General features: G+C 42.7%; 1 protein-coding gene across 4 annotated transcripts in view; it reads right to left on the bottom strand.

The window, feature by feature from the left end:
* The window catches only part of SLC35D4 (solute carrier family 35 member D4), a 159338-nt gene that overhangs the window by 129000 nt on the left and 10732 nt on the right, over window positions 1–19606 (bottom strand). For 3 of the 4 annotated variants that reach the window (XM_088469789.1, XM_088469793.1, XM_088469792.1), the window contains exons 2-3: window positions 17631–17677; window positions 5430–5507 (exon numbers count right to left, since the gene is read on the bottom strand). In XM_088469789.1, coding sequence (XP_088325915.1) covers window positions 5430–5507; window positions 17631–17677 — 125 coding nt within the window. The remainder of the gene's footprint in view (window positions 1–5429; window positions 5508–17630; window positions 17678–19606) is intronic. The other variant, XM_088469790.1, reaches the window with a different exon arrangement.

Raw genomic sequence — 19606 nt, 5'->3', positions numbered from 1 at the left:
ATGAAACGACTGTTTGCGAATGCGCATCTGTGAAAGCTGCATTGCGATTAGTCTCGCTCTTAGGAATCACTTGCAAAGTGAGTGACAGGTAGTCGGCGTTTGGCGGTGGTAACGGGGTGGGGGGTGTTAGAAAAGCGCAGGCGTGTCTGACCGTTCAAACACAGTGACATGGGCGTGCATAAATTAGTCATTGCCATCTCCTTCGCAGCATGAGAGCTCTCTGCGTGTCGGGAGAGCTGCATTGTTTGCAGGTGGTCAGACTTGACTTACGTGCTGCGTTACTGGCCGAAGTGCGTCTATGTTACCGATGTTTACACTGTTGCACGCTATCAGACGGATATGGGAATCAGTGTCCATTAGTAACACTTGAATAGAAATAGTATCAAATGACCAGTCGGTCAAGACAAATCACGCCTAGATTATGAGGATCGCCTCATGCCAGCAACTGGTTTTACTGTGTAAGAATGTGAATCGTGCCATACAATGGGGCTAATTCAGCAATGAACGCAGATTATGGGGAACCTGCGTGTGTGCAGAACGGGTCCTGCATGATCACAGGCAGCGCCTTCTGACTGACAGACAGAGGTATTAAAGGAGCGGTGTAGGGGTGGCCGGAATTCCCGGAAATGGGGGAGTGTCTGCTCCGTTTTCCAGGAGTGGCAAGGACAAGGTCTGCGTCCACATACGCAGTTTCCAGACCTTGCAAGCCAGCCAGCTGGCCGGTGACCCGGCGTCGTCCACCATCGCGACAGATGGTAGTCGCAGTGCTGGGATCGCAAATGAGGGAGGGGGCGTCATACACCTCTTGCTGCATTTTCATGTTTGCGTGCAGCTTTGCAATTCCGTCCCAAGCTGAATCACCCCCAATATAATTTAATGATCAAACACTCACAGAGCAAAATGTTCTTACAGTTTCACAAGCCAATCATTTTTTAATTATTGATGCAAAGATGTATTAGGGTTGCAGATGTCCCCCTCTATTCTAAATTTTGGATTCAGAAATGGGTAAAATTTGCTTTATTTTACTTTTATCAGAAACAAAACAAAGCCTTCCTCAAAACTATTAGATTGCATCACAAATATTTTGCAGGAGGCGTCCATTTTATGTAATGGTGTTTTTCTGCAGCTTTGTGTACCTACATACTGAATGGCTTACAAATATTTATCACCACATACCATTGTTCTGAGCTACGAACATCAATAGCCTGTTATATGCTGCCCTCTGCTGGCACTAATCAGAACATCCACACAATATGCCTCTTTTCCAATAGCATGAATAATAAAAACATTGGAAAAGAGGAACTGAAATAAAATGCAAAGCAAACAAACAGAGTACACACTGTATTATATATGTCATGCGGCTTTAAATCCCTGCAGATAGTACAAATTGTTAAATCACTTTTCAGCGCTTCATGCAAGACGGAACAAAAGTACATGGCAGGGTCCCCTGGCATGTTATCAAGAGTCACATGTTCAAGTCCAACTATCCTGAACTCAATCACCTGCATTTAGTTTTGAAAAATGACAACTTTATTCAAACCCCGAAAAAGGAAATAAATAGTCCAGCTAACATGAGGTATAAGGCCAGAATCATGGCAGTGTGTCCTCCTGCTCTTTAGCAATGCGCCTGACAAAATGCCCTTTGCATCAGTTTCCATTTCTTGTTACCATTTAGCCTTTCTAATAGAAGGCTCATTTCTCATACACAGGACATCACATTTGTAATAAGTAATCTCTGGAAAGACAGCACTACACCTTACATTAACCCCTTCACTGCTGAGGGGTTTCTCACCCTTGTGCCGAGACATTTTCTGACGTCAGCGCTCGTCACATCACTTTATGCGGGACCCACACAAATTATACCTTCTTTTTGTCAGAAGACTTTGTATTTGCAGGAAATACCACTAGTCTGTTTACTTACTCTAACGAGCCAACATTTTTTTTTTAACTAAATCGCCAAAAACAGTGTTTTTTATTGAAATACTTTATGGTTCTTGTTTTCCCAATAAGCAATCTGTCCAAAATAGTAAAAGCAGGATTCATTGTGTAGGTTTTGACAAAGAAATCTGCACTTTAATTGAAAATTAGTTTTTTATTCCAAATTTTTGATGTCTCGGTATTAACGCTTCCTATGTGTAGGAAGAATACCATATCACAACAAGGCCTACCAGTTTTAAAACTAGACAACGTACCGCATGAAATGAGGGACCACTATTTTTATTTGGCACAAGATGGGGGAGAAAAGGGCTTTCCCGTCTGTGGAAAATTAATTTTTTGTGTATTGTATTCACCAGACAATAACTACAGTACTAAGAGGGCAGATTGTTTGGAAGAGGAGACTTCTGTCTTTCAAGACGAACTGACCACATGTGTGTACGGGCCAGTATGGGGGAGATATGGTACAATGTGAAATTCCCCCCTCTATGGAATATATATATTTTTTTGATAATGGGGCCACATCATTTTTTTTTATAAACCATTTTTTATTAAGGCATCATAGAGCAAATGTTAACAAATATCACATTATAACAAAATATGTGTAGCAAATACAATATTCCATAGTCCTAATAAACGTAGTAAAATTAAAAGTCTCATATACAAAAATTAACAATATTAATAGTAAGGGGGGGGACACATAATTTGAAAGAGGGACTTCCCTCTTTAGGTGAGTGATCCCACATTTACAGATCTAATTATGAGTGTGATAAGGCAAAGGTAGCGCCCTCCCACCCATATATGGAAAACGTCTATTTTCCGTTGATCACCAGACAATAGCTGCTAGTGGGCCATATCATTTTAAAGAGCCGACTCCCATCTTTCAAATATGGGTGCGCACAAATTTGCCATGGTCACTAAGCGGGTGAGAGGTCACATATGTTTTCTGTTGTGCAGAGTAACATTATCCGGTGAACATAGGTGATCACCAGACAATAAGGATAATAAGTAGGTTGGGCATCCCTTGACTTCATGATTTTTTTGTAGTGCAGGGGAATTTTTTTTTCCCCTTTCTGTAAAATTTACATATACATTTTTTTGCACGGGTGAGGGAGGGGTTGGCGGCGCGGAGTAGCGTGGAGCAGCAGGAAGGGGGTTGCAATGAGCGGCGGGAGAGTAGCCACTGTAATGCAACAGGCATTGATGAATCCTGAGACTGCCTGTTGCTTAATGGAGTCCTACAACACAGTGCATTGTGGGAGATCAAAAAGGAGATCTGCACAATGGCGCTGACGATCACAACTAAAAGGTAAGTAAGGGGGGGGACACATGAAGAAAGGCAAATGGAGAGACATGGTGGGGGCAAAGGGAGAGACATGGTGGGGGCAAAGGGAAGCAGACTGAGGGGGCAATGGGTAAGAATAGCACAGTTTTTCTTTCTTTTTTAAATACTTATGACGTTATTTTGACCCAACTACTTAAAAAGAAAATAGGACTTCTCAATTATTTTGGCTAAGGGGTGCCTTGAAAAATTATGGAGACCCTAAGGGTGCTTCCAGCTGAGAAAGTACGGGAACCACTACAATAATGTCTATGGGTGCACATAGTTAGAAAGAAGTTATTGCTGGTGGGTAAAAGGAAAGTAGTTGCTGCAGATACAGATGACAAGTGGAACTCGTCAACCGCAGTTTTAGGGTATATGCATACTTGCCTACTCTCCAGGAATGGTCAAGAGGCTCCCAAATCTTGGGTGGTCCGCCCACAGCATTAAGGTCTCCTGGAGCTACAATGCATCCTTCCACTTCCTGAGCAAAGTGGGCGGACCGGGCAGCCGATGACGCATTGATGCTGTATATACTTTAAATCCTTTAGAATGTAGATTCTCACGAGCAGGGCCCTCCTCTCTTATGTACTTTTACCTCACTTATACCATCATCTCCTCCCCACCTTTGGGTTTGGCCGTCCTGCTGCTTTTTGGGGTATTATGACGGCTGCTCAGCAATGTTTATAAACCTTGTCTGTGTGCTGCAATGTTCCGTACTGTAAGTCACTTTTATCTTGTCTTCCTCATACTGTTTCTGTACTATGTAGGGCGCTGTGTGCCCCTTGTGCTGAAAATGGTTAACATATCAGTTATCACTAAAAAGACTATGAAGCAAGAGGGCATGTTGTGATTAGTCATTAAAATGAAAATCACAGTGCAAGTCTATTGCTGCAACGTGCCTCATTCAAAGGTTACTATCATTTAGGTGACATTTCTTTATTATGAAAAAAGGTCATGAAATATTTCACTAACCCAGTGGAGTTTAGTCTAAATTCTCTACCAAACATACAGTTAGCATACTAGTATATTGTTGGAGCACCATGAAGAAACACTGGGAAATACATTTAACTTTTGCTATGGAGTTGATCCCAAAGATCAACTTCAGTATGACATGTGGTGGTGGGTGGGTACAGTCATCTCATACCAGCCATATGGAGCTGAGGGGCAAACACTCGCTGCTGAAGGAGGCGGCTGACTGGAGAGTGGCGGGTAGGACACGGTGACACGCTCCAACACTCGCTGAACCAGTCATGCTCTGCTCACAGTAATGGAGACATTCGTGCTTAGCATAAGCTTACAGTGGGAATGCAGATGGAAGAGTGGCCTATTCAGTGATAAGCGTACGCAAAGATGTGGTAATCTCAGATGGATTTGTTGCACCCAGGATAGACACAATTGTCTACTCTCCCAGAACAGCCGAGAGGCTCCCGAAAATCGTGTGGCACTCCCGGCTTTACGGAAAGTGGGCAAGTCTCTCGGCCGGCCATCATCCAACCGTAGACTCCCCCGCACCACTACACACACACACACACCCACCCACGTAGCGTTGGGGCTGATGATGTGATTCGTGCTGAATTGTGTCATTGTGGCCCCATCCCTGCCTCACATTGGCGGTAATCTCTGCATTGTATAGCGGGCAGTGGGCAATGATGATGCAACCACGCAGTCACGTCCCCCCACTCTGCCCCCAATCAACATTTGATGACCTGGGGAGGGGAAGCCAGAACATCAGAAAGTATGTGGATAGGGCTAGTGTAGATCCTTTATGATAGGAACTCTCAAAAGTGGCTGGATAAGGGTAGTGCAGCCACATAGATGCAGTCGACTTTGACTACAGACGGAAACTGTAACTATTTTAATGCACACAATGCAGCCGCTTTGCATGTGATTCTGAATTAGGTCCAGTATCTCTAACAAATAATTGAATACATTTAATTTCTAATAATTATATGTGTACACCATTATTAATACATATCAATTGAAATCTATACAGGATTTCCTTAAATAGCCAACTCGTATACATATTTTTGGGTTTTTACCAAGATGTTCAGATTCTAGAACTACTAACTTTTAAAGAGTGATATTACCATGTAATTTGCTCTTTTTTTTTTCCAATTGTACCCAGAGTTTGTGCTTAGTATAATACACACAGAGAGATCGGGGAATTTACCTGGAAGTGTAATTAATCTCCACCCAGCCCAGCTTCCACCAGACATGAAGAAAGACACCACCCACTAAGGTTTGCCACCTGTCAGGAGAAATAAATGCAAATCAATAAAAAGCAGAAGCTACACCCAAAAAAATGTTGACCATACCCTAGAAGGGAGCAAGCAGATCAGTACAAGGATTGCAATCACTATGCCTTTATTCAAAATGTCGACAGACCTAATGTCAACACCAGAATGTCGACAATGTTGAAATATTGACATGGAACATGTTGACATTCTACAGAATGCAGGCATTAGGGCAAAGGCCCCCACACTCGGAGCGATACAGCGGCCAATCCGATGGTTTTAAACAATATCGACCCACGCTATATCGTGTGTGGGCATGATCTCGTCCGCTGCGTGCTCCCGTGGGACCGTCCGTCGCTCCTCCAGATCTTTTTGCATGTACAACTGATCTGGGGGAACGACGAACAATCCCATGCAGAGCTATGCAGGTGGGGGAGGGAGTGCCGGCATATAGGGCGGTAGGCCACCGGATCGCTCTGTGTGTGGGGACCGCTCGATATGTCGGCCGTCACATCGCAAGGTGCATATCGCACTGTGTATGGGGCCCTTTAGTTGGTGGGGGGATGGTTAGAGGATAGCGTACCGGAACAACGTACCACCTGACACCGCTGGACCCGGAAGACACAGCTGCATTGCCGGAGCTGAATGGAGGCAACCGATTGCCGCTTTAATGTCAACATTAGGACATTATCAGGTCGACATGATGAATGACAACAAAATAAAATGAACCCCAGTAAAGGGAGACATGTTTTTTCAGGGATCTCAAAATTTATTCCCGGCCCCTAAAATGTTAACTGTAGCGCATTACCACTGTGTTAAAGATCACCTCATGATAACATTATTCATACAGCATACCATGGAAATAATAGGTAAACAGCTACATATACTGTGTGAATGCATTGTACTCACTTAGCCACATGTCAGTCAAAAGTTAGATGACAAAAAATGATATCTTTTTTGCAGAGCGCTAGAATGAGGAGCCTAATGCTGGCCACACATCCTTCTATTATTGCCAGTGGGGTGTAACAACTAGTATGGTGCCTGAGAATGATCTGACTAAAGATAGTTTGGATTATTCTGCAGCTTGTCTGAAAATGCGGTAGGCTGATAGCGGCAGGCGTGTAATCAGGAATAATGGGCCCCATTATGCTTCCATCTCCTCTAACAACGCTGCTCTCAGATAGATTAGCCCAGGCAACGCAGTGCTTTTTTGTATTTTATTTCCCTGCACATAAACTGTAGCATAAACTCTAAATGTGGTGATGTACAAACACAGGAAAAAGGATAGACAGACAGCATAAAGGTATTTACCCCACTTGGGCTTTTTTTAGTGATTTCTGTGTTACAAATTGGATCCACTTCCAGTAATCAATACAAAGTAGCCAATAATGTAGAGTATCAAACAAATGTAATCCAACTATATCACAAAATGAACTACGAAAAAAAAAAGATAAAAATAAGGGATTGCATTAGTAATCAGCACCTCAGAGTTAACATTGGGTAGAACCGCCTTTGGCAGCAATAATAGATTTGAGTCTTTTGTGGTAAGTGTCTAAGGCAGAGGTTCCCAAACTCAGTCCTCAAGGCACTCCAATAGTACATATTTTAAGGATATCCATGCTTGATCACAGGTGACTTAATTAGTTACTCTCATCTCTGTGATGAAAGACTCAAGGTGCGTACACACGGGTCGATTTGCTGACGACAGAACGAGAACGATGTTGTTATTGTTCAAAAAAATCGTTCAGTTTCAGGGCCAAAACGATGAACGACAATTACCAATGCGCACTCCCGTTTGTAGTTGGAAGTTGCCATTCATCACCCAAACCTCCGGTCCAACCTGACGATATTGTCAGGTTGAACATGTTCAGGGATGAGGGAGGGAGTCCGGCACTGAACGTAATCGCTATTGATTTTGTTCAGTGTTGTGCTCAGTGTTGTTAACAATAGGATAGCCTGTTGTAGGCAGATTCACACTTGTTTCATATTTCTCAATTTTTTTAAATGATGGACTTAACTGGGCCATGGGATATATTAAATGTCTTAAGGCCCCATATACGGTGCGATATGCATCTTGCGATGCGACTTGCGATCCGACGGCAGACATATCGAGCGGTCACCACACACGGAGCGAATGGTTGGCCGACCGCCCGATATGCCAGCACCCCCCTCCCCCACCCGCATAGCGCTGCATGGGGTCGTACATCGCGTCCCCAAATCAAGTGAACATGCAGTAAGATCTGGAGGTGCGATGTACTACCTCACGGGAGAGCGCACTGGCCAATATCATGCCCACACACGGTACGATATAGCAGCAATATCGTACCAATCTGTCGGATCGGCTGCTATATCGCACAATGTATGGGGGCTTTAGAAATATTATTGTACCCTCTTTCTGAACAGTACTTCTTAATGACTTTAAGCCTGATTCAGCTGATCGCAGATTCCCGATTATCTGAAAACTGCGCGTTCGTAGGACCCATTCTGCAAGTGTGCAGAATGGGTCCTGCTATTAGCATGCAGCCCCTTCGATGCCTCTGCCTTATTGACAGACAGAGGCATTTAAGCGGCGGTGTGGGTGTAGGGGTGGCCGGCATTTTTGGAAACGGGGGTGTTGGCCCCGTTTTCCGGGAGTGGCAAGCCCAGGGACTGCGTCGACCAACGCAGTTTCCTGGCCTCGCAGATGGTTGCGATGGTGATCCTTGCCTGCGACCTCCGTTGCAGTGCTGGGACTGCAAATGCAGAAGGGGGTGTCATACATCTCCTGATGCATGTGCATATTAGCAAGGACGGAATTGAAAAGCTACCTACGTGCAGCTTTGCAATTATGATCCTTTCTGAATCACCCCCTTTGTACCGGCTCCGCTTGGATCGTTCTTTGATATTCCTTTTCCAGTCTTTGCTTGGAAATGTACTAACTAACTGGGGGAGTTCTCAGAATCAGGTGTATTTACTGTACGCTGCAATCATGTGATACATAGTACCTGCACACAGACAGACTCCAATAAACTGTTGCGTCTTGGGAAAAAAGTTTGTTACTTCAGAGGAAATGAAAATAAGTGATTGCATTAGTATTTACCACCTTGCTATATTCATAATAGGTTTAGCAAGGGGAGCGAATACTAATGCAATCACTTATTTTCTGTTTCTTGTTCCTAATTAATTTAGAAAAATGATTGGATTACATTTTTTGGCACATTATCAAGTACAATGCATTGATTAGTGTGAATAAATTTAAACTAAATGGTTCCAGGTTGTAACACAGCAAAATATGAAACAGGGCAAGGGTTGAGAATACCTTTTATAGGGTTCAGTACGTTTTGTCTAAGATCACAATGTCTGCAATCATTAGCTAGACACCATAATGTCGACAGATACAACATGTCGTATGACAAAATGACGACAACCACAATACCGGCACATACAAAATGTTCGACAGCTACATAATGTGGACAACCAAATTTGAACCCTAACCCCACAAATTTCTATTGTCGATATTTCATGTGTGAACATTTTGAACATGTTGACATGACATTCAACATTATGGTGTGTACCTTTTGTAGCCATTGTACATGGTACATCCCCTTTCATAGCCATTGTAAATATATTAAATAAGATAGTTAATGGTCTCAGCAGTTGTAAAATAGTTGTAGCATAGGGGGTTAATTTACTAATTGTCGGGTTCTAAAACCTGGTGCTCTTGATCGTGTTCATGCACGAAATTTAACAGTGCAATGTTTTTACTAGCAATGTTTTGGCTACTAAAGCATTGCATTTCTACATTTCAGGCATAAATACAACTGGAAGCTCTGGGTTTTAGAACCCGACGCTTAGTAAATAGACTCCTATTCAAGGGGATACTATACTATACAAAGATGCTGTATTACAGAGCTTGAGTGCCAATATAGAGTGGGTTAGTATAGTATATTCTATTGGTAACGAATATTTAAAATCGCTTCCAAAATGACTGCTATTTATTACTTAGATAATATATATAAAGTAAATATAGAAAAGAACTGCAACAGTAACTCAGCTGAGTAATAAATACATCAATCATGCAAAGAAAAACAAGTAAGAAAAAAAAAATACCACAATCTCCAATGTCAAATATAACGAAGAAGCATGCCATATGGGTTCTAGTGAGCTTTTATTATCATTTTCTTTTTTGAATAAAATGTTTTTGTTGTTTATTTTTGTGATGTTTTACTGCACAGCTACTGTGATTACCCATTTTATTGTGTATATGTTTTTTGAAAATAAAACAAAAATTATTGTTCTCCAAAAAAACATAATGAAGATGCACAACAGCGGTAAATGAATATACAATTTGCGTAATCAGCGAAGGCGGTGAGATATCAGAAAAATACAACTGTGGTAAGTTCAAAATGCATCATGTAAAGTAGTATCTTAATCACCAAGATCCGGCAACAGGAACTGTCCATGTAATAACCTGCAAAATGTAGGCACTGGCACGTTTCTAGCAAGTCTGCCCTTATTTTTATAGCGCCAATAATTTCAAAGGTTTACCCATTAATTACTGCTGCATTAAAATACAGGCAGATTTGTCAATATTGTGCTGTGTGTGCATATTTCTCAAGCTATTACATAAGGTCCTTACGTTCCTATTGCAACACCAAAAATCCTGACTGATAATAGGATTAAAATGCGGGGTAATGAGATTTAGAAAGGACCAGTAAAGTTGCATGTCCAGTCCTGGATAGACTTCCTAGCTGTTGCACTCAAAAGGTAACTTCATTGTAGGATAAGATTGACAGGAATCACTGAAAGAAGACTATGTCACCTTCCATTCTGGCTACCACTAATCCTATCTGGTCAGTTACCGAAGGAAGAGCACTACTGCCACTGTGCACGATACTCCAGATTACTTTGTTTGAATGTGGTTTCCTTTGACCGTGTATATTGCTGCCGAGCCTCCCTTATGCTGGCCATACACTTGCACGATTTCGGGCCGATTGGCCGATTTTCAACTAGTCTTACGATGGATCCTGTGGAAATCGTGTATTTTTTGGAGTAAGATACAATCCGATGCGCACTCCCGCAGCTCCTATAAACGGATCGTATGATCAGATGTGCAGCACATATGTTCCATCCTATCGTGTGCAGATCGTACTGTGGGCGTGATTCAGAGCCGGATGCTCTGACCAGAGCGCTCGCTCTGAATCAGGGCCCTCCTACCTAAAAATGGAGCGGCCTCCTGGCCGCTCGCATAGCTGTGGGTGACCACCCACAGCTTATGCGAGCGGCCAAAAAGATGGTCGCGATGGTCAAGACCATCGCGACCATCTGGCTTGCGACGAGACCCTGCGTTAGGGTCTCGGTGCCGCAAGCCCTGGAGTGATTTTGGCTCTATCAGAGCCAAAAGCACTCCCACTGACATCACTAGTGATGTCAGTGGGGCCGGCCCCAGACGGTAGGCGTTCCCATGGGAACGCCTCCGTCTGGGCAGCAACGCCCCCGGCACCCCCACCACAGGGGGCGTGCTGTCATTCACCATCGACAGCACGCCCCCTTTGGTGCGAGACCCATAGCGACAGCTATGCGCTATGCGGGTCTCGAACATGCGCACGACGGAGCTCCCTCCATCATGCGCACTAGGGCACCAACGACCCGCTTGCGAGCGCTCAGCGCTCGTGAGCAGGTCTGAATTAGGCCGTGTATTTTGTGCATGCGATGCATTGTGCGTCCATTCAAGTAATTTCAATTACTTTTTCCCTTATGAGCGCGTGAAGCACAGTATCGATCGTACGACAGATCGTGTGCTAAGAAAAACAACAAATATGCCGCCGGGACTGCCAGGGAGCTCCGAGGAGTCGGATGGTAAATCTGATCTGATGCTGGTCGCGCAGGGGTATGGCCATCATTACAAACTTTTTAAGACTTGATTACATTGTCAAGCTCATTTCATGGGTGTTGTTGCACCAACAGGACACAACTATATATGCTGGTTTCCGTGACGTTTTTCAATCCTATCGGTCATATCTTTGCCATTTACACTCTGCTCATGATGTATTGTTTTACAATGCTCTTCGGCTTCTCAGACTGTGGACCTCATTCAGACCCGGTCGCAAGCGCTGGGTGCTCGCAACCGGGTCGATGTTTAGGCCCTGCGCACGCGCAGCGGCCGCACTGCGCGTGTGCAAGCCCCGGAGAGAGAGAGACATTCTCTCGCTCTGGAGCTCACTACAAAAGGGGCGGCTGTCGATAGACAGCTCGGCCAGTTTTGTAGGCGTGGCAGCGGGGGTGGTTTCACAAACGGAGGCGTTCCTTAAGGACCGCCTGCCATTTTGTGGGCAGCCGCACTGACATTAGTAGTGATGTCAGTGGGGAGCTTCCTGCTCGATCAGAGCAGGAAGCTCCCTGGGGCTTGCGGTTCCCGAGACCCAATCTTAGGGTCTCGTCGCAAGCCACGATGGGCTTGACCATCGCGACCACCAACCTGGTCGGTCGCTAAAGCTGTGGGTGATAACCCACAGCTTATCTAGCAACCAGGAGGCCGCACTTAAGAATACAAGCGTCCACCCTCATTCAGAACGAGCGCTTGCTTCTTGCGAGCACCTCTGAATGAGGGCCTGTGTGCCTATTATGAAAAACTTTGTTAACTTGGTTTATTATGTATTTTCTTTAGGGATGTGCAGGCTCGGATAGGTTCGAGTTTGCACATTGAGTTCGGATTTTTCCCTCCAAAAAAACGGAACTCAGAAAGAGGCTAAACGTCATCTTACATGGACGAACATCATCATTCCTGGACTTGTGAGATCCCGCGCATGCTTAGTGGAGCCGGCCGGGACTGAGACACAGCGCATCAGCACTAGGCTGATGCGCCGTGGTCTCTTGCGTGTAGCGCCGGAGGGGGGAGTTAATGCTCCCCCTCTCCGGCCGAAGAGATGTTCTTACATCTCATTGGTAGTGCTTCCTGCTTTCGCCTCGGAAGGAAGCTCAACTACTGACATCAAACGGCAGGCCTTCCGGGAACGCCTCCGTTTGGCCAGCCACCCCCCCTCCCCGCCTACAAAACGGGGCGAGCTGTCGATCAACATCGACAGCCACCCCGTTTTGTTGCGAGCCCTGGAGCAAGCGGGTCTGAATCAGGCCCTGAGACCACACAATTAACTATTTGTATTCTTATACATACCAAACTGTACATTATGTTTTTGTAATATGACAGCTGCTGATTATTATTTTTTTGTATTTTATCTGTATGATAAATAAAATTCAATAAAAATTATTGAATTTAAAAAAAGAAATATCTTTAATAGAAACAAGATACCAAGGTCGCTTTGATCCCAATAAGATGGGTGACTTTTGCTGGTTTCTGTACAGGGAAACAAATACAACACATAAATGCAAGAGCAAGTCCCCAAAGCATTTTTTAATATATTCATCTAATGTGTAAACATATTTTATGTGCAATCCAAGCTGTGTTTTTGATATTTTTTTAATGTTTAAGTAAAATAATGCTGCTTAAGTTTAATTTGTGTAAAATAGCAAACACTATATAAAACATGTAGATTTTAAACATTGGTAATGTCTATAACGTGAAATCCTGATGTGATAGGTACATTTCGATTTCAGATTTGGAATCAGCACAACCAAATTACACCAAGAGTATTCCTAGTTGCAAAAATGTTGTTTTCCAGTGTAAAGGTGCCCATCCACTAGCAGACATGAAAACGACTGCATGATTACGACATTATAATCGTGCAGTCATTTGTCAGTCTGTGATGAGCCTGCACTGAACGAGCATCATCTGCAAACATGCTCAACCTGACGTTATCGTCAGGTTGACCAGCATGTTTGCATGATGATAGATGTCTAAACGACCAGCGGGCACGCGCATCGCTGTTTTAGACATTTTTGCAAACAATTTATGAACAATTGAATGATCGTTACCGTTCAATCGCTCAACTTAATCGTCTAGTGCAGTGGTGTCAAACTCGGGCCCTCAAGCTGCAGTGGAACTACACATCCCAGCATGCAGTGCCACAGTTTTGCTATTAGGGCATGCTAAAACTGTGGCTGGGCATGCTGGGATATGTAGTCCCACAAAAGCTGAAGGGCCCGAGTTTGACACCACTGGTCTAGTGGATGGGCACTTTTAGTCTTAACTCTCAATATATGTGCAAGATTACTTATGATAAACATAAGGTGCATGTTTGGCAAAAGTGTGACACTCCTCTGCTGTAGTGTTAACACTTGCCAACTGTGTCCGGTGGATTGCGTTCGTTTGAAAAACGGTTACACTGCCACGGGGGTGCTTTTTCTTCCTTCCCTGGCAGAGAGGTGGCGGCACACTGACCCTAGCCCCATGAGTCACACGGGTCTTTAAAAAATAAATTCAGTTTTATTTCACTGAATCACTTTAGCTGTAAGACTATAAAAGTTTTAAGCAAGGTAACATTTTCAGAATCAACCTCACCGTTTAACACAATACCTCTTCAGAATGCACTTCTATAACAATACCACAATTTTTCTGTTGCTACTAATATTTCAATACATACACCGGCTTCTTAGAAGGAATACTTTGATATAACAAAATAGTATTTGTTAATGCTTTGCTGTAAAAGGGCATCGTTTAAGAAGATGTTGATAAGTGCTTATATCGCTCACTTTGGCAAATTGGTGGTTATGGTGTTTAAATAAGACTAGTCTCTACACAGAAAATGGGGTTTATCCCTTTCAGCTGCTACTGCGACGTACTTCAGAATCTAAACCAGCAGGCATGATTTTCTCAATAACAAAGCTTTCAACCTAACTTAGGTACAGGGGCTAAATCCAATTGTTCTTATGGAGGTGTTGACTTTGAGAATCTGCAAGTTTATAGCTTTTCTGTAAAACAGTGATGCAGCCTCTTGGACCAGTGTATGTTACCTTACAAGACCACAGAGTCTTGTAAAGCTTAGCCACTAATTTCTACCGGGATGTAGTTATGAGGCCGCCGGTCTCAATCTTGACATCGGAATCCCGGCAAAGGATTTGACATAGGCGTCAGTATTTTGTTAATCCCGATGCCAGAACGCCGAGGACGCCAGCCCAAACGAAGTTAAGTCCGGGGCGTCCTTAGTGTCAGCCGCAGAGGTGGGGGGGTGGGGAAGGGTTAGGATTAGGGAGTCTAGTGGGGCTAGGTTTGGGGGGAGGGGGGCTGTGAAGTGGAGAGGTGGAAGCGTTAGAACAGTGAAATATATCATAGCTGCATTAACAAGGAGTTTCATAGTGCCTTCCACCCTGCAACAAAGAAACACGCAAAGCTGTATTTGCTTACCCATTAGTCACAATGATATACATTCACAAAAATAATTAGAATGAAAGTTGAATTGTTCACCAAATATGAAAGGTCATACACAAGCAGTGTCACATAGGTGTATGAGGAAATTCTTGTAAACAAGTTCGCTAGTTCCTTCATGTCTTTTGGCGTTCCAAATTGAACAAGAAAAAAAATATATAATTTTTGGTAATTACTGTTAAATCTCAGGATCCATCTGGGGGATACTTCTTGACCAAGGTGTGTAGAAAGGGTTGAGGAGCTAGCACTTAAAGGTTAACATTTTAGAGTACATAAGCTCCTCCCTCCAACCCTTTCCTCAGTTTGAACCTAGGGCCTGATTCAGCACGGATGGCGAGCCTGCATTCGCACGCACCTGGCCTATGTATCCATCTGCGCAGGCATCGTAGTGCGCGTGCACGAACCGGCTGCTATGATCAGGAAGCGATCGCAGTGAGCACGCAGAGTCTTCACAGAGTGATTGACAGGAAGTGCCCGTTTGGGGGTGGTCAGAGAAATGCAGGCGTGCCTGTGCGTTTGAATGCCGTTACAGGGGCGTGCATAAATAAGCCCCTATGATTGCATACCTAGTCTGAGTACTCACTGCGTGCAGGAAGTTTAGCAGTTTGTGAGTGAAGGTCAGGTCAACCACAACTGTGCGTATGGGTCCAATGGTTCTCAATGTTACCGATGTTATCGCTGTCTTGCTAATTAATGCGGACGTAAGTAAAGGTAAGGGGGAGACTTTATGTAGCGCTGGGCGTCTGCATCTTGTGCTGCGGCGGCAGTGCGATCACATTCATTTGCATAATTTTGCATCGGCTGGGTGCCTGCGAACACAGGCTTGCGATCCGTGCTGAATCAGGCCCTTAATACGCTCTAAGGATAGGTTGAAGAATAAGGACAGGATTGTATCATCACATGCACAGCCCAATAAGGGATGGATCGTAGTGCCCACCAGATGGACTCGGAAAAAGATTTAACTAAGTTCCAAAATTCTTATTTTCTCCTTCATCCATCAGGGGACACTTCTTGTACAAAAGCTGGGGGAGGATATGTTCTGCCTTGCTTGAACCCAATACTTTCCACCCAATACTTTCCATCCAAAGAAAACATCCCTGGATGCAAAATCATGAAACTATAAACCCGATGAATATATGAATGTAACAGCTCTACATAACTGTTCCGTGCCACCCACAAAGTACCAACCAAGTGAATAGAATGAGCCGAGATCCTCTAGTATTGATTGTTCAGCCCACTCATAATCTGCTCAATTGTGGCCCTAATCCACCTAGATGTAGTTCGCCCGGAAGCTGGCCAACTTCTTTCTTAGGGCCGTATCCTATAAGTCATAGCAAATGGCAGAGGCTTATTACCACCAAAGGGGCTATTCAATTAGCCCCGATGCAGCACTTAACGGGGGTTTTGTTTCACCTGCTTCGGACAGGCAAATCCAAATCCCTGATAACTAAGGTATTTTATCGGCGATCACTGCCACGAAAGTACACTGGAACATCAAAAAGCTGTAGACCTCTGTATTTTCGGGCGAGAAACTGTAATTTTCCACATGAAAAACCAGGCTATAATTGGATGGCCCGATAATGACCATCAGGCTTTTATCACTATAAAAGCCATTTTTTTTCCGTGCTGCAAATTACCACAGGTAATAGAATACCCCCTTAGTGTCATGATAAGTAAAGGATCAGTTTTCCTTATACTGATTGACCTCTCCAGAAACATACTTATGTTACCACGTCTAACAGGGACTAACTCTGATCTGATGTTTTGCGGATTTAGAAAAACAAACAAACAAAAAAAAAACATTTGAAAAAAAGGTGCAGGTACAAAACAACAACAAAAATAGAAATAAAATATATACAAGCTAACTTAATGCTGATCTACTCCTACAGCACTTAAATTAATACTGGGTTAGGATCAAGCTTGTATACTCTGAAAAGTCAACCTATTAAGTGATAGCTCTGCAATCCTCACTACACCCCAATGTCAAGAACTGTGCCCCAGATGGAGGCAGGAGAAAAAAAAAAAAAAAAGAGAATACAACCCAGAGAGACTAGTTCGCATTTGCGGAAAAACCTTACAACTGAGATACTGATTTAACATAATCTACTGAGACCATACAAGTATATAAAAATAAATAAATAAATAAATAAAGCTTTGCAGGGAATTATGCCTGAGGAAATTTCATTTGTGAAACCTGCGTATTTAGAAAACACCTTTAACCATATAACTACACTCTCTCAATGATTAACTGCACTCTATCAACAAAGTAATTTATTTTTCTCGATTACCGTGCCCATTTCACATAAAAAAAAACAAAAAAAAACAACATATCTTTTCCACATTCTCCAGCCTGGAAAGTATATATTTAACATTTGATGGAGACAGAAAAAGTACCTTCGTCAAATCATTGCACCTTATGGTGGTGACTCAATTGCTTTTTAAAGTGCTTGATTAATGGGTGCACAATGTAACAATCCAATTGTTTTTGGGCGCTCATTAAGTATCCCGCTTGTCGCGCCAAATTAGACCAGATTTAGCCGCGTAAAGTGAGTAAACCCATCTAAACTCCTGACTTTTCGCACATTTCTGCTCACCTCCCCAGTAGGGGGCAAGCAGGAATGCCGGCGGCTATCACGCGCCTGAACGGAGCAACAAATGAATTGCTCTGTCGGGCACCCAGCACTGATAGCTACCGACGCTGATAACTGAAACGCCCCCTACGGCGTTTCATTTTCATTTCTATATTTTACATACAGTGCTGGTGTCAAAAACACACAATTGGGAACATTTATCTGCAACAAATCATATTTTAACATGTCATCATGCATATACTCACCCTTGAAAAAGGGTAGGATAGGTGAATTTCAGAATAGACAGAACATACTGGAAAACAAAGAACAAGTTAATTGGACAGACATCAATTAGGTTAAGATTCCTAAAAAGACAACACAAATGAAATGAAATAAAAAAAAAGAAAAGAAAATGAACACCAAATACACAAATATTGTATAGAAAAGAGAACTCACAAATGTTACACAAAAAAAAACATCATGTATATATTGATATAACCGGAAATTACTAATTTCACCTTGGATTAAGTCTACAAACTCCTACACTTCTCTTGACCAGTAGAAGTGACAGGATACTCCTCCTCCTTTCCCCAGCAACCTCATGTGATGCAACCTACAAAATTATCTGTGGCTGAAAAATGTTCAAAGGACTAAGGACTGTGTATTATAAGTGCCTGAATAATCAAATGCTATGGCTATCTCATTAATCCTAGTCTATTCCCTTAAGAAAATATGACATGTGCCAATAGCTTTTATTTATAATGACACACCATTTTGTGCTATTCTAACTACTGTGCTACCATGCTCTCATTAATTCTAGATTTCTGGGGGAAGGAGGACTTTGTGTAAAAACATCCAAAGGATGGCCATACACTTTTATAGAAACAGTATAACAAACTGAAATATAGAGCAGAGTTAAAACAACTAGATCCACTGGGGAAACGTTATAGTTCCCCCAATCATATTAATGGCGCAGTAAGCCTCATCTGTCTCTAAAAAAGTAATAATATATATATATATATATATATATATATATATTAGATATATAGATATATACACACATATATATATACACACACACACATATATATATTATAATATATATATATATATATATATATATATATATTATGCTCCAGCAAGAAAAACGGCACTCAGAGACTTAAATCAAGAAAAGATATAAAATGTATTTCCACGTCGTTGACGTGGAGATACATTTATATATTTTCTTGATTTAAGTCTCTGAGTGCCGTTTTTCTTGCTGGAGCATTGGATTAATTTTTTGAAACAGGCCCCGGAGCTAGTTACCTCTCAAGTTGGAGCGCCGGCAGAGAGAGATAGATAGATAGATAATATATATATATATATATATATATAATCAATGTTTAAATATATGCAACAGCAGCACTACTCAACCTTTACAAAGACTGGTATGCAGGGACATTTTTGTGGAAGAATAGGTTCAGGAACTGTGGGAGAAGCTACTCGGGGTAGAGCTACAGAAAAACAAATTATAGGTTGAGTCTCCCATATCCAAATATTCTGAAACACAGAATTTTTGAGCATGACTAAGATAGTAGAACCTTTGTTTTTTGATGGTTCAATGTACACAAACTTGTTTAAAGCACAATATTACTACAAATATGGTATAAAATGACCTTCAGGCTTTGTGTATAAGGTGTACATGAAACATAAATGAATTTCATGTATGTACACAAACTTTGTCTGAGCCACAAAATTATTGTATAAAATTACCTGCAGGCTGTATTTGGGTCCCTTTCCCAAGATATTTCATTATGGTATGTATATATTCCAAACTACGGAATATTCCGATATCCAAAATGCCCCTGGTCCCAACATTTCGGCCCAGGACATTACGTCATAGGTTCAGGAACGGAGTTCCTGCTGAAGTATAGCACTGTATGTATATATAATGTGTCCTATCAGTAATCAATGCACCTTCTTTGCAGGCTCCTACTAGTTTCTGGACCTGGGGCCTGATTCAGAGATGTACATTCGTCTGATGAACATACATCTCTGATTGTTAGAGATCTGTGCAGGACCCGTTCTGCGCATGTGCAGAAACGGGTCCTGCGATCTCGCTCGCAGATCCCACAAGCCACAGCAGGGGCATGTCTGGTCACCGTTTTTGGAAACAGGGGATTGTCGTCCCCATTTTCCGGGAGGAATGAGGCCAGCGTCTGCATCGACAGACGCAAATTCCTTGCCTCTTACATGACCA

This window comes from Taudactylus pleione, unplaced genomic scaffold, assembly GCF_031769625.1.
Source record: "Taudactylus pleione unplaced genomic scaffold, aTauple2 ptg000093l, whole genome shotgun sequence".
NCBI classification, from domain to species: Eukaryota; Metazoa; Chordata; class Amphibia; order Anura; family Myobatrachidae; genus Taudactylus; species Taudactylus pleione.
This window is presented reverse-complemented; position numbering and strand designations above follow the sequence as displayed.